Source organism: Eretmochelys imbricata, chromosome 1 (assembly GCF_965152235.1).
Source record: "Eretmochelys imbricata isolate rEreImb1 chromosome 1, rEreImb1.hap1, whole genome shotgun sequence".
NCBI classification, from domain to species: domain Eukaryota; kingdom Metazoa; phylum Chordata; order Testudines; family Cheloniidae; genus Eretmochelys; species Eretmochelys imbricata.
The window spans coordinates 6,762,039-6,774,641 of NC_135572.1; the positions used below are offsets into that span (position 1 = coordinate 6,762,039).

Below are 12,603 nucleotides of genomic sequence, written 5' to 3' on the forward strand. Positions count from 1 at the left end.
TAGAAAGTAAGAATTTTCCAGTAAGAGAATGCTGTGTCACTTGGGTATCTTTATGTCTGATTTTGTAAACAAGTAGTTTTTAGGTGAGGTGAAACTTGGGGTACGCAAAACAAATCAGACTCCTGAAAGGAATACAGTAGTCTGGAAATGCTGAGACCCATTGTTGGAGAGAAACATCCAATCTTGTTTTAAAAATTCTTCCCATGGTTAATTACTCTCACCAGTTGAAAAGTGTATACCTTATCTCCAGTCAGAATGTGTCTAACTGAAACTTTCAGCCCTTGGATAGTGTTAGATCTTCCTCTCCTAGACTGAAAAGCTCACATTAAATATTGGTTCCCCATGTAGGTGCTTAGAGACTGTGACCAAGTCTCCCCTTAACACTCTAAGGCAGGTGTTTAATTCTTTCCGTATTCTTGTGGCTTGGCTATGAACCCTCCTTCTTGAACTGTGGACACCAAGAATGGATACAGGATTCTAGTACCAGGTGCATTGGCACCAGATACAAAGGCAAAATAATTTCTCTGCTCCTACTTGAGATTCCCCCAGTTATCGCCCCAGGATCGCATTAGCTCTTTTGTCCACATGGTAACACTGGGAGTCTCATGTTTAGCTAATTATCCCTTCACACCCCAAATCTTGTTCAGAGTCATTGCACTCCCCATGATAGAGACCAGCATCATTATGTCTCAGGCAAAGCTGGGTGCCAGCAAGAAAGTGTCTCACCAAAAGAAAGAGAGGAAGTAACAGAGGTGCGGGCCTGTAGCCCTAAGTAGCAAGACCCTTGTGCTCTTTGTGTCCATCTGTTGAGCACAAAGTCATAGACCAGCAAGATAATGTCTGTTTCCATGAGAGGAACTTGACTCCTTTCCAACATAGGAATTGCATCATGGATCAGACCTACGGTCCATCAAGTCCAGTGTCTTCCGTTTGACAGTGACATTTCCCAGTGATGTAGAAGAAGGTGTAAGAAACCCAGCAGTGGGCAGATGAGGGGATGACCTGACCATCATGAGAGTGTCTCCCTAATGACTAACAGCTAGAGATTGGCTTGTTCCCAGAAACACATTGGTGTATGGGCTTTCCAAAATATTTATTTTGCTGTAACTATTGTAACTGATCTCACTATCCATGTAAATGTCCAAACACTTCCTGATTTTTGCTTAGCTCATGGGCCCAGTTATGTCTTATGACAATGAGTTCCTCAGTCTAATTAAGCATCAGGTGAAGAAAGCATTCTTTTTTTATCTGTTTTGGATTTGCCACGTTTCAGTTTAATTGAATGTCCTCTTTATCTTGTATTATCAGAAAGGCAAAACACATTCTCAATCTACGCTCTACCAGTCATCCCTCTGAAACCTCTCTACAAGTCAGTAATTTATAGACTTTTCTCATATCCCCTCTTATTCATCTCCTTTGTAAGGTAACAATCCCAGTCTCATCAATCTCCCTCTATATGAGAGTTTCCCCAGGAACTTGATCATTCTCGTTGCCCTTCTGTGAACCCCTGTAGCTCTGCAATACCCTGTGTGAGAAGGGTGCCCAGTACTACACAGAAAAGTCCAGATGAGGGTGAAACATCGACTGACCAATCTCCGGGCACTGTATTTTCTGTATGATTTCCCATCCCACTCCTCCAAGATCCCAATGTTTTCCTTAGTTTCCTCTGTGCTTGCAGTGTGAGTAGGACTTCCCAAAGCTCTGTAATGTGACACCCAGATCCCCGTACTGAATTCATATAGACAAATTAGAACCTCATGAGATGTTTTAGGAGTACACATTTTCCCCTCCAATTCCCTCCAGTTCTTGAAATCCAAGTTTATATGCCATCGTGCCACCCATTCACCTGGATTGGTTAGCTCCTTCTGAGGACTTCTCTGGACTTGAGTATCACCTAAATAATCTGGTGCCATCTGTAAATGTCCCCACCTCACTGTTCACCGCTCCTTCTAGATTGTTAATAACTATAAAATATTGACCGTGCCATTTCTTATAAATTGTGTAAACCCCCTTGCTTTGCTTCTCTCCCTTCACAGGCACCTTGAGCATTTCTGAGCCCAATCGATGCATCAACTACCACATGGCAGCTTTCAACCTCACCCCATCTGACCCTTCACCATTTATCCTAATGGGCATCCCAGGCCTGGAAGCTGCTCACATCTGGATTTCCATTCCTTTCTCTACATTCTACATTATCGGCCTGTTTGGAAATTTCACGCTTCTCTTTGTTGTAGGCAAAGAGCAGATCCTGCACAAGCCGATGTACCTGCTGCTCTGTATGCTGGCAGTCACAGACATTGGCATGTCTACCTCCGTCATGCCAAAGGCACTGTGTATATTATGGTTTAATTTGAAAGGCATTACTGTGGGTGGCTGCCTCACCCAGATGTTCTTCATTCACGCAGTTTCTGTTATGCAGTCAGCTGTCCTCGTGACAATGGCCTTCGATCGTTACGTTGCTATATGTAACCCTCTGAGATATGCCACGATCCTCACCAATGAACGAATAGCTAAGCTAGGGCTTGTGGGTTTGATAAGAGCTGTTTTCTTTATTCTTCCAATGCCCCTACTCGTGAGCAGGCTGCCATTCTGTGCCAACCGTACTATCCCCCACATGTATTGCGAGCACATGGCTGTAGCAAAGATGTCATGTGGGGACTTCACAGTCAACAGGATGTACGGCTTGATGGTAGCATTTGTGGTCATTGGGTTAGACCTGACGCTTATTGCTCTGTCCTACAGTCTGATCCTCAGGGCTGTCCTCAGAATCTCCTCCAAGAAAGCCCACCAGAAAGCCCTTAACACCTGCACATCCCACATCTGTGTGATGCTAATGTCTTATACTTCCTGCCTCTTTACCTACCTGACACAGAGGTTTGGTCAGGGAATTGCTTCCCATGTGCATGTCACCTTTGCTAACTTCTATCTCCTTGTCCCTCCCATGCTCAACCCTATCATTTATGGAGTTAAAACCAAAGAGCTTCGTGATAAAGTGGGCAAATACCCCTGCAGAAGGTAATTGCTGGGGGCCACTGGCTTCAGGCTGTACCAAAAAGTGAAAGGACATTTCCTCATTAATCAAGGGTGCTCTGTCCCAGTTCTGCTGAGTTCAGCATTATGGAAGTTCAGCATCTGAGAAGCTTCTCACACTTAACATCACGAAGCCCTGCTCTCTCTGATGCCGAGTTCCCTCTCTCTGACCATCACCTGATTTCTTTTAGCAGCACCAATCAGCCCCCAATCCCACACACCCTGTCATTCGGCCTTTCTGTGATTATCGGACCACCAGAAGATACTCCACTTTTCTGACAGAAGTTGGGTTTACATTAGTTCCTGTGTGAACAGGGTTCTTAGTCAGTTCGACAAACTGAAGCTACACTTTTACATAGCTAAAGACAAAGAAAGAAACTACAGTGCTGAACAGCGATCTGGTGAACTAAATTTACTGGATTTTTCTACTTTTAATTTTTAATATTTCAGTTTGAAAGTGCAAAGATAGTAAAGTTGCTGCAGGAATTGAGGCTAGAGCTTGTTGGTGAGAGTTGTGAAACTGTGTGTTTTTGAGAACTGGACTGATGTGTTAAACTATGATATCGCCTTTGTTTCAAGTTACTTACCACTTTGCACAGTTTCTTTCAGCTCGACCTTTCAAAGCACACCCTAACCACTCCCATTGTCGAAGATATCAAGAGTAGTAAATTGTTGAAATTTCATGTTGGAGTTTGTGAAACAGGTGAAACAAGGATTATTACCAAACATCCAGGTGATAAAATCACTTCCAGAACTAAGTCCTTCTACTGCACTCAGCCCTGCACGAGCTTGATTGGCTAATATCTCATTTTTGCCATTGGCTTGTGAACACCTTGGAAAATTGGAGTAGCAGTGGAGAATTTTGCCAATGGTTCACTGGCCTCATACTCAGGACAACCAAGTTGAGCAGTTTTGAGTTGAAGTTGTCAACACATGGATGCTGCTGGGGAAAAAGACTTTATTGAACTTGGCTGTTTCCTCTTTTGTTGCTGTCTCTACCTTTTTGCAACACTGCAGTTCAAAGACTGTTTCTCAAATAAACTTGATAAAAACAAAACTGCACAATAAGATGCAGGAGAAATTTTTAGAAAACATTCTTCATGTTAGGGTGTATAAGCATTGACACAACTTCTCTTACGAACAGTTTGCACCAACAAAATAAATAATTGAATGGTTTCTGCTGATGTATGACCAGCACCAGAAGCATTCTTTTTTCAACTAAGACAGCGAGGATGAAATGTTGCATTTCAGAGACTAACAGTAACATACTAATTCAACATAACATATGGAGATTGACTACCATCCTTGAATGCCATTAGAAATAAATACCATAATAATTTCACTATAGTTTTTGTACTACATACATTTTAGTCTCTTTCTGGGTTGTTTTATCACCATCATTTTGTGATTTGTCTGAAAAAGTTACCAGTCCTCAATCAGGATACAAGTACCAGTGGGGTGGGGTGGAGAGTTGAATTTGATTGTCATCTCATAGCTTTGTTCCTAAGGTGGACAAACTCCTTCTGTGCCTTATAGTTTTTTAAAGAAAATAAATATCTAATTTGTACTAGGTATTTAATGAAAATTTTCACTTGTTACTTGATGTATACACCAATGTGTTAATAAAAAATAAAAGGTTTGTTTAAAGAAGGATTGGGCTTCTTTTAGGTTAGTTTTTAAGTGCTATTGGGCGATGAATGTAGCAGAAATTTGGCAACCCCAGACAAGAGGGTCCAGAAAAACAGCCCAGAAGGCAGAGCTGGGCCGGAGACAGAGCAGCAGCACTGAGGAAGAAGGCAGAGGTGGGGAGCAGGAGCAGATCAGAGCCAGGAGCTGGGACAGTGTAGGAGCCAGGGCAAGACTATAGCAGGGAGCTGCAGGGCAAGACCCAGGATAATGGATGCCGACCGTGGCGGAAGTAACATGGCAGCCAAGAACAAATAGCAGCTTGGAAGAGCAATGTGAGGACATGTGCATTGGGTCCAGCAGAGGGAGATGTTGCTCGACAGGAGGACTTTGAAGGCTGGACTCAGAAGGGACGACTTGAATCTGATGGAAAGGCAGATGATGGGGAGAAGGGTCCTGCCACCTAGAGGCTAAGAGAATGTGGCCACTGCCAGGATAGGTGCCTGACATGTGGAGGCTGAAGTCTTGGGCAGAAGCACCAGATGAGGGAGGGTGATGGAGAAGGGACCAAGGTCCTCCCAGTTTTGAGAGTGGACGGGCCTGGGAAATCCATCATTCTCCCCAGGCCCACGCCTCTGCCCCTCCTCTTCACTCTGAGGTAATGCCCCCAGCCAGGCCAGAAGCTGGAGTTCAAGCTGGATAAGAGCAGCCCAGGAAGCTGAGGGGAGCTGCAGAGCCTCCACCTGCCTGGGGTGGGGGGAATCAAACCCTGGCCCATGTCCCTTCCCCCAGGACCCCACACAGAGGGCAAAGGGAGGGTCTTACAATGGCCCGGTTTCAGCTCTTGGGTGACTGAGGTCCCGCCCGCAGGCAAGACCAGAAGCTGGAGGTGGCTCAGTGTAAGCCATGAGGGCAGCAGTGGGGAGCCATGGACCCTCCATCTGCTCTGGATGGGGCTTTCCAGTGGGTGGAGACATGGTTGGATGCTGTTTTTGGCCCACACCCCCACCCCAAGAGGCCCAAGGCTCTCTGACACTGCTCTGGCTTCCAACTTGGCCAGTGAGGGGTATTGGGTGGAAAAGGAGGGGCCATGGAGGTCCAAATTTTAAGTAATACTCCATCACCCCTGGGCCTGGGACATGTGAGAAATGGACTGTGAACTTTTTTTATGTCCCAGAGATGGCTATCTGTGGTGTCCTGGTGCCCATGGGTGGGTTAATCCTAAGAGGGAAGGCAGAGGAAGGGCTGCATAGGAAGAATGCCAAGAAAACAGAGAGGGGAAGTGCTGGGAGGCTAAGAGTAGACAGCCAAACTGTACATGGTCTAAGGGGGAGACCTGCAGTAGAGGGATGATTCCTGGCTCTGCTGCCACCGTGGAATGACTATCTTGAGCCCAGGAGGGCTGGAAGCCCCGCATCTTAGGGAGGGAGGAGCAGCTACAGAAAGTGGCATTCATGACAGGGAATATCCAGAGATGGGAGCATAGACTCATAGAATCATAGAATATCAGGGTTGGAAAAGACCTCAGGAGGTCATCTAGTCCAACCCCTTGCTCAAAGCAGGACCAACCCCAACTAAATCATCCCAGCTAAGGCTTTCTCAAGCCAGGCCTTAAAAACGTGAAAAGATGGAGATTCCACCCCCTCCCTAGGTAATGCATTCCAGTGTGTCACCACCCTCCTAGTGAAACAGTGTTTTCTAATATCCTACCTAGACCTCCCCCACTGCAACTTGAGACCATTGCTCCTTGTTCTGTCATCTGCCATAACTGAGAACAGCCGAGCTCTGTCCTCTTTGGAACCCCCCTTCAGGTAGTTAAAGGCTACTGTAAAATCCCCCCTCAGTCTTTTCCTCTGCCAAGTAAATAAGCCCTGTTCCCTCAGCCTCTCCTCATAAGTCATCTGCCCCATCAGCCTCCTCTTATGTCATTGTCATAAATATAAAGGGAAGGGTAAACCCCTTTAAAATCCCTCCTGGCCAGAGGAAAAATCCTCTCACCTGTAAAGGGTTAAGAAGCTAAAGGTAACCCCGCTGGCACCTGACCAAAATGACCAATGAGGAGACAAGATACTTTCAAAAGCTGGGAGGAGGGAGAAAAACAAAGGGTCTGTGTGATACTTTTGCCAGGGACAGAACCGGAATGGAGTCTAAGAACTCAGTAAGTAATCTAGCTAGGTATGTGTTAGATTATGATTTCTTTAAATGGCTGGGAAAATAGCTGTGCTGAATAGAATGAATATTTCTGTCTGTGTGTCTTTTTTGTAACTTCAGGTTTTGCCTAGAGGGATTCTCTATGTTTTGAATCTAATTACCCTGTAAGGTATCTACCATCCTGCTTTTACAGAGGTGATTCTTTTTTACTTCTATTAAAAGTCTTCTTGTAAGGAAACTGAATGCTTTTTTCATTGTTCTAAGATCCAAGGTTTGGGTCTGTGGTCACCTATGCAAATTGTTGAGGATTTTTACCAAACCTTCCCCAGGAAGTGGGGTGCAAGTGTTGGGAGGATTTTGGGGGGAAAGACGTTTCCAAACTACGTTTTTTCAGGAACCCAGATAAAGTTTGGTGGTGGCAGTGGAAGTCCAAGGGCAAAGGGTAAAATAGTTGGTACCTTGGGGAAGTTTTAACCAAAGCTGGTAAAAGTAAGCTTAGGAGGTTTTCCTGCAGGTCCCCACATCTGTACCCTAGAGTTCAGAGGGGGAAGGAACCTTGATAGTCATATTCAGTAGCCCCTAATAATTTTCATTGCCCTCCTATGGTCTCCCTTCAATTTGTCCACATCCTTTCTGTAGTGGGGGGCCCAAAACTGGACACAATACTCCAGATGTGGCCTCAGGAGTACTGAATTGAGGGGAATAATTACTTCCCTTGATCTGCTGGAAATGCTCTTACTAACGCAGCCCAATGAGCAGTCAGTCTTCTGGGCAAGAAGGGAACACTGCTGACTCATATCCTGCTTCTTATCCACAGTAATCCCCATGTCCTTTTCTGCAGAAAAAGTCACCAGCTTGTAACAGTGAACAGAATACTTCCTTCCTAAGTACAGGACTCTAAAATTGTACTTGTTGAAACTCATCAGATCTCTTTTGGCTCAATCCTGCAATTTGTCTGGCTCACTCTGGACCCTACCCCTACCCTCCAGTGTATCTACCTTTCCCGCCACCTTAGTGTCATCTGAGAACTTGCTCAGGGTACTATCCATCCCATCATCCAATACATTAAGAAAGATGATGAACAAAAATGGCCCCAGCACAGACCCCTGGGGCACTGCGCTTGATAGTGGCTACCAACTAGACATCAACCCATTCATCATTCCCTGTTGAGCCTGACAATCTAGCCAGCTTTCTATCCACCTTATAGTCCATTCATCCAATCTGTATTTTTTTAACTTGCTGGCAAGTTTACTATGGGAGACAGTAACAAAAGCTTTGCTAAAGTCTAGATATATCATGTCCTCCGCTTTTCACATATCCACTGGGCCAGTTATCTCATCATAAAAAGAAAAGGAGTACTAGTGGCACCTTAGAGACTAACCAATTTATTTGAGCATAAGCTTTCGTGAGCTACAGCTCACTTCATCTGATGCATTCAGTGGAAACTACAGTGAGGAGATTTGCATACACACAGAACATGAAAAAAGTGGGTGTTATCATACACATTGTAAGGAGAGTGATCACTTAAGATGGGCTATTACCAGCAGGAGAGCAGGGGGTGGGGGGTATTCTATCTGCTACCCAAGATCCATAAACCTGGAAATCCTGGATGCCCTATCATCTCAGACATTGGCACCCTGACAGCAGGATTGTCTGGCTATGTAGACTCCCTCCTCAGGCCCTACGCTACCAGCACTCCCAGCTATCTTTAAGACACCACTGACTTCCTGAGGAAACTACAATCCATCGGTGATCTTCCTGAAAACACCATCCTGGCCACTATGGATGTAGAAGCCCTCTACATTCTACACCCTCTACACCAACATACCACACAAAGATGGACTACAAGCCATCAGGAACAGTATCCCCGATAATGTCACGGCAAACCTGGTGGCTGAACTTTGTGACTTTGTCCTCACCCATAACTATTTCACATTTGGGGACAATGTATACCTTCAAATCAGCGGCACTGCTATGGGTACCCACATGGCCCCACAGTATGCCAACATTTTTATGGCTGACTTAGAACAACGCTTCCTCAGCTCTCGTCCCCTAATGCCCCTACTCTACTTGCACTATATTGATGACATCTTCATCATCTGGACCCATGGAAAAGAAGCCCTTGAGGAATTCCACCACGATTTCAACAATTTCTATCTAACCATCAACCTCAACCTGGACCAGTCCACACAAGAGATCCACTTCCTGGACACTACGGTGCTAATAAGCGATGGTCACATAAACACCACCCTATACCAGAAACCTACTGACCGCTATTCCTACCTACATGCTTCCAGCTTTCACCCAGACCACACTACATGATCCATCCATCTACAGCCAAGCTCTATGATACAACCGCATTTGCTCCAATCCCTCAGACAGAGACAAACATCTACAAGATCTCTATCAAGCATCCTTACAACTACAATACTCACCTGCTGAAGTGAAGAAACAAATTGGCAGAGCCAGAAGAGTACCCAGAAGTCACCTACTACAGGACAGGCCCAACAAAGAAAATAACAGAACGCCACTAGCCGTCACCTTCAGCCCCCAACTAAAACCTCTCCAACGTATCAGCAAGGATCTACAACCTATCCTGAAGGACGACCCATCACTCTCACAAATCTTGGGAGACAGGCCAGTCCTTGCCTACAGACAGCCCCCCAACCTGTAGCAAATACTCACTAGCAATCACACACCACACAACAGAACCACTAACCCAGGAACCTATCCTTGCAACAAAGCCCGTTGCCAACTGTGCCCACATATCTATTCAGGGGACACCATCACAGGGCCTAATAACATCAGCCACACTATCAGAGGCTCGTTCACCTGCACATCTACCAATGTGATATATGCCATCATGTGCCAGCAATGCCCCTCTGCCATGTATATTGGTCAAACTGGACAGTCTCTACGTAAAAGAATAAATGGACACAATTCAGATGTCAAGAATTATAACATTCATAAACCAGTCGGAGAACACTTCAATCTCTCTGGTCACGCGATTACAGACCTAAAGGTCATAATATTACAACAAAAAGACTTAAAAAACAGACTCCAACGAGAGACTGCTGAATTGGAATTAATTTGGAAACTGGATACAATTAACTTAGGCTTGAATAGAGACTGGGAGTGGATGTGTCATTACACAAAGTAAAACTATTTCCCCATGTTTATTTCTCACCCCCCACCCCCCACTGCTCCTCAGACGTTCCTGTTAACTACTGACAATGGCCCACCTTGATTATCACTACAAAAGGTTTACTCCCCCTCCCACCCCCGCTCTCCTGCTGGTAATATCTCATCTTAAGTGATCAGTCTCCTTACAATGTGTATGATAACACCCATTTTTTCATGTGCTGTCTGTATATAAATCTCCTCACTGTATTTTCCTCTGAATGCATCCGATGAAGTGAGCTGTAGCTCACGAAAGCTTATGCTCAAATAAATTGGTTAGTCTCTAAGGTTCCAGTAGTACTCCTTTTCTTTTTGCGAATACAGACTAACATGGCTGCTACTCTGAAACTTATCTCATCATAGAAATGAATCAGGTTGGTCAGGCAAGACTTGCCCTTGATGATTCCATATTCACTGCTCCTGATCACCTTCCTCTCCTCCAAGTGCTGCCAAATGGATTCATTGAGAACCTGCTCCATGATTTTTCCAGGGACTGAGTTGAGGCTGACAGGTCTGTAGTTTCCAGGATTATCCTTCATTACTTTTTTAAAAGATTGGCAAGATATTTGCCTTTTTCCAGTCGTCTGGAACCTCCCCTGATCGTTCTGAATTTTCAAAGATAATGGCCAATGGCTCTGTAATCACATCAGCCAACTCCCTGAGCACCCTTGGATATATTAGATCCAGACTCATATACTTGCACATGTCCAGCTTTTCTAAATGGTCCTTAGCCTGTTCTTTCACCCCTCAGGGCTGCTCACCTCCTCGCCATACTGTGCTGCCCAGTGCAGCAGTCTGGGAGCTGACCTTGCCTGTGAAGACTGAGGCAAAGAAAGCATTGAGTACTTCAGCTTTTTCCACATCACCTGTCACTAGGTTGCCTCTCCCATTCAGTAAGGGTCCCACACTTTCCTTGACCACCTTCTTGCTGCTAACATACCTGTAGAAACCCCTCTTGTTACCCTTCACATCCCCTGGAAGCTGCAACTCCAATTGTGGTTTGGCCTTCCTGATTACACCCGTGCATGTTTGAGCAATATTTTTATACTCCTCCCTAATCATCTGTCCAAGTTCCCACTTTTTGTAAACTTCCTTTTTATGTTTAAACTCATCAAAGATTCCTGTTTTAGCCAAGCTGCTTGAATATTTGTTATTTTTTCTGCACATTGGGGTGGTTTGTTCCTGCACCCTTAATAAGGCTTCTTTAAAATACAGCCAGATCTCTTGGACTCCTTTCCTATTCATATGAGCTTCCCAGGGTGTCCTGCCCATCAGTTCCCCAAGGCAGTCAAAATCTGCTTTTCTGAAGTCCAGGATTCATATTTTGCTACTCTCGTTTCTTCCTTTTGTCAGGATTCTGAACTCAACCATCTCATGGTCACTGCTGCCCAGGTTGACACCCACTTCTACTTCCCCTACCAATTCTTCCCTGTTTGTGAGCAGTAGGTCAAGAGGAGCATGGCTCCTAGATGGTTCCTCCAGCACTTGCACCATAAAGTCATCCTCAGCAGTGTCCAAATACTTCCTGGATTGTCTCTGCATTTCTGTATTGCTCTCCCAGCAGCTGTCAGGGTAATTGAAGCCATGAGAACCAGAGCCTGTGATCTGGAAACGACAATTAGTTGTCCAAAGAAAGCCTCGTCCACCTCATCCTCCTGGTCTGGTGGTTTATAGCAGACGCCCACCATGACGCTCACCTTTGTTGCTCTCGCCTCTAAATTTAAGCCAAAGACTCTCAACTGGCTTTTCTACAGTTTCATACTGGAACTCTGAGCAATCATAACACTCCCTTACATACAGTGCAACTCCTCCACCTTTTCTCCCCTGCCTGTCCTTCCAGAACAGTTTATACCCATCCATGACAGTGCTCCAATCATGTGAGCTACCCTACCAAGTCTCTGTTTTTCCAATTACAGCATAGTTCCTTGACTGTGCCAAGGGTTCTTATTCTTCCTGCTTGTTTCCCAGGCGTCTTGCATTTGTTTAGAGGCACCTAAGATAACTGGTCGATTGCCCTACTTTCTCAATATGAATCAGCAGTTCCTGTTGCACCCTCCTCCTTGTGTATCCTCCCAGTACCCCAATTCCCCATTTACCTCTGAGCTTAGCTCACCATCCCCTGTCAAACCTAGTTTAAAGCTCTCCTCATTAGAAGAAAAAGAGTACTTTTGGCACTTTAGAGACTAACAAATCTAAGGTGCCACAAGTACTCCTTTTCTTTTTGTAAATACAGACTAACACGGCTGCTACTCTAAGTCCTCACTAGGTGAACAAACCTGCCTGTGAAGATGCTCTTCCCTCTCTTTGTTAGGTGGATCCCATCTCTTCCTAGCAATCCTACTTCCTGGAACAGCATCCCATGGTCAAAGAATCCAAAGCTCTCTCTCCGACACCACCTGCATAACCACACATTTACCTCCACCATTTGATGGTCCTTACCTGGGCCTTTTCCTTTAACAGGAAGGATGGACGAGAATATGACTTGTGCCTCAAACTCCTTTATCCTTCTTCCCAGACCATGTAGTCTGCAGTGACCTACTCAAGGTCACTCTTGGAAGTATCATTGGTGCCCAAGTGGATAAGTAGGAATGGATAAATCTCCGAGGGCTTGATCAG

The 12,603-nt window shown here is 45.2% G+C and overlaps 1 protein-coding gene across 1 annotated transcript; it reads left to right on the plus strand.

Annotated features, from left to right (window-relative positions):
* Nucleotides 1–1,526: 1,526 nt before the first annotated feature.
* Nucleotides 1,527–3,019, plus strand: LOC144278989 (olfactory receptor 52P1-like). Its single transcript, XM_077840397.1, has 2 exons — nucleotides 1,527–1,572; nucleotides 2,037–3,019. The coding sequence occupies exon 2, from the start codon at nucleotides 2,081–2,083 to the stop codon at nucleotides 3,017–3,019; it is 939 nt and encodes a 312-aa protein (XP_077696523.1). The 5' UTR covers nucleotides 1,527–1,572; nucleotides 2,037–2,080.
* Nucleotides 3,020–12,603: the final 9,584 nt, after the last annotated feature.

Excerpts from the sequence above, each read along its gene's own strand:
- LOC144278989 (XM_077840397.1), top strand. The coding sequence starts at position 2,081 with ATGGCAGCTTTCAACCTCACCCCATCTGACCCTTCACCATTTATCCTA.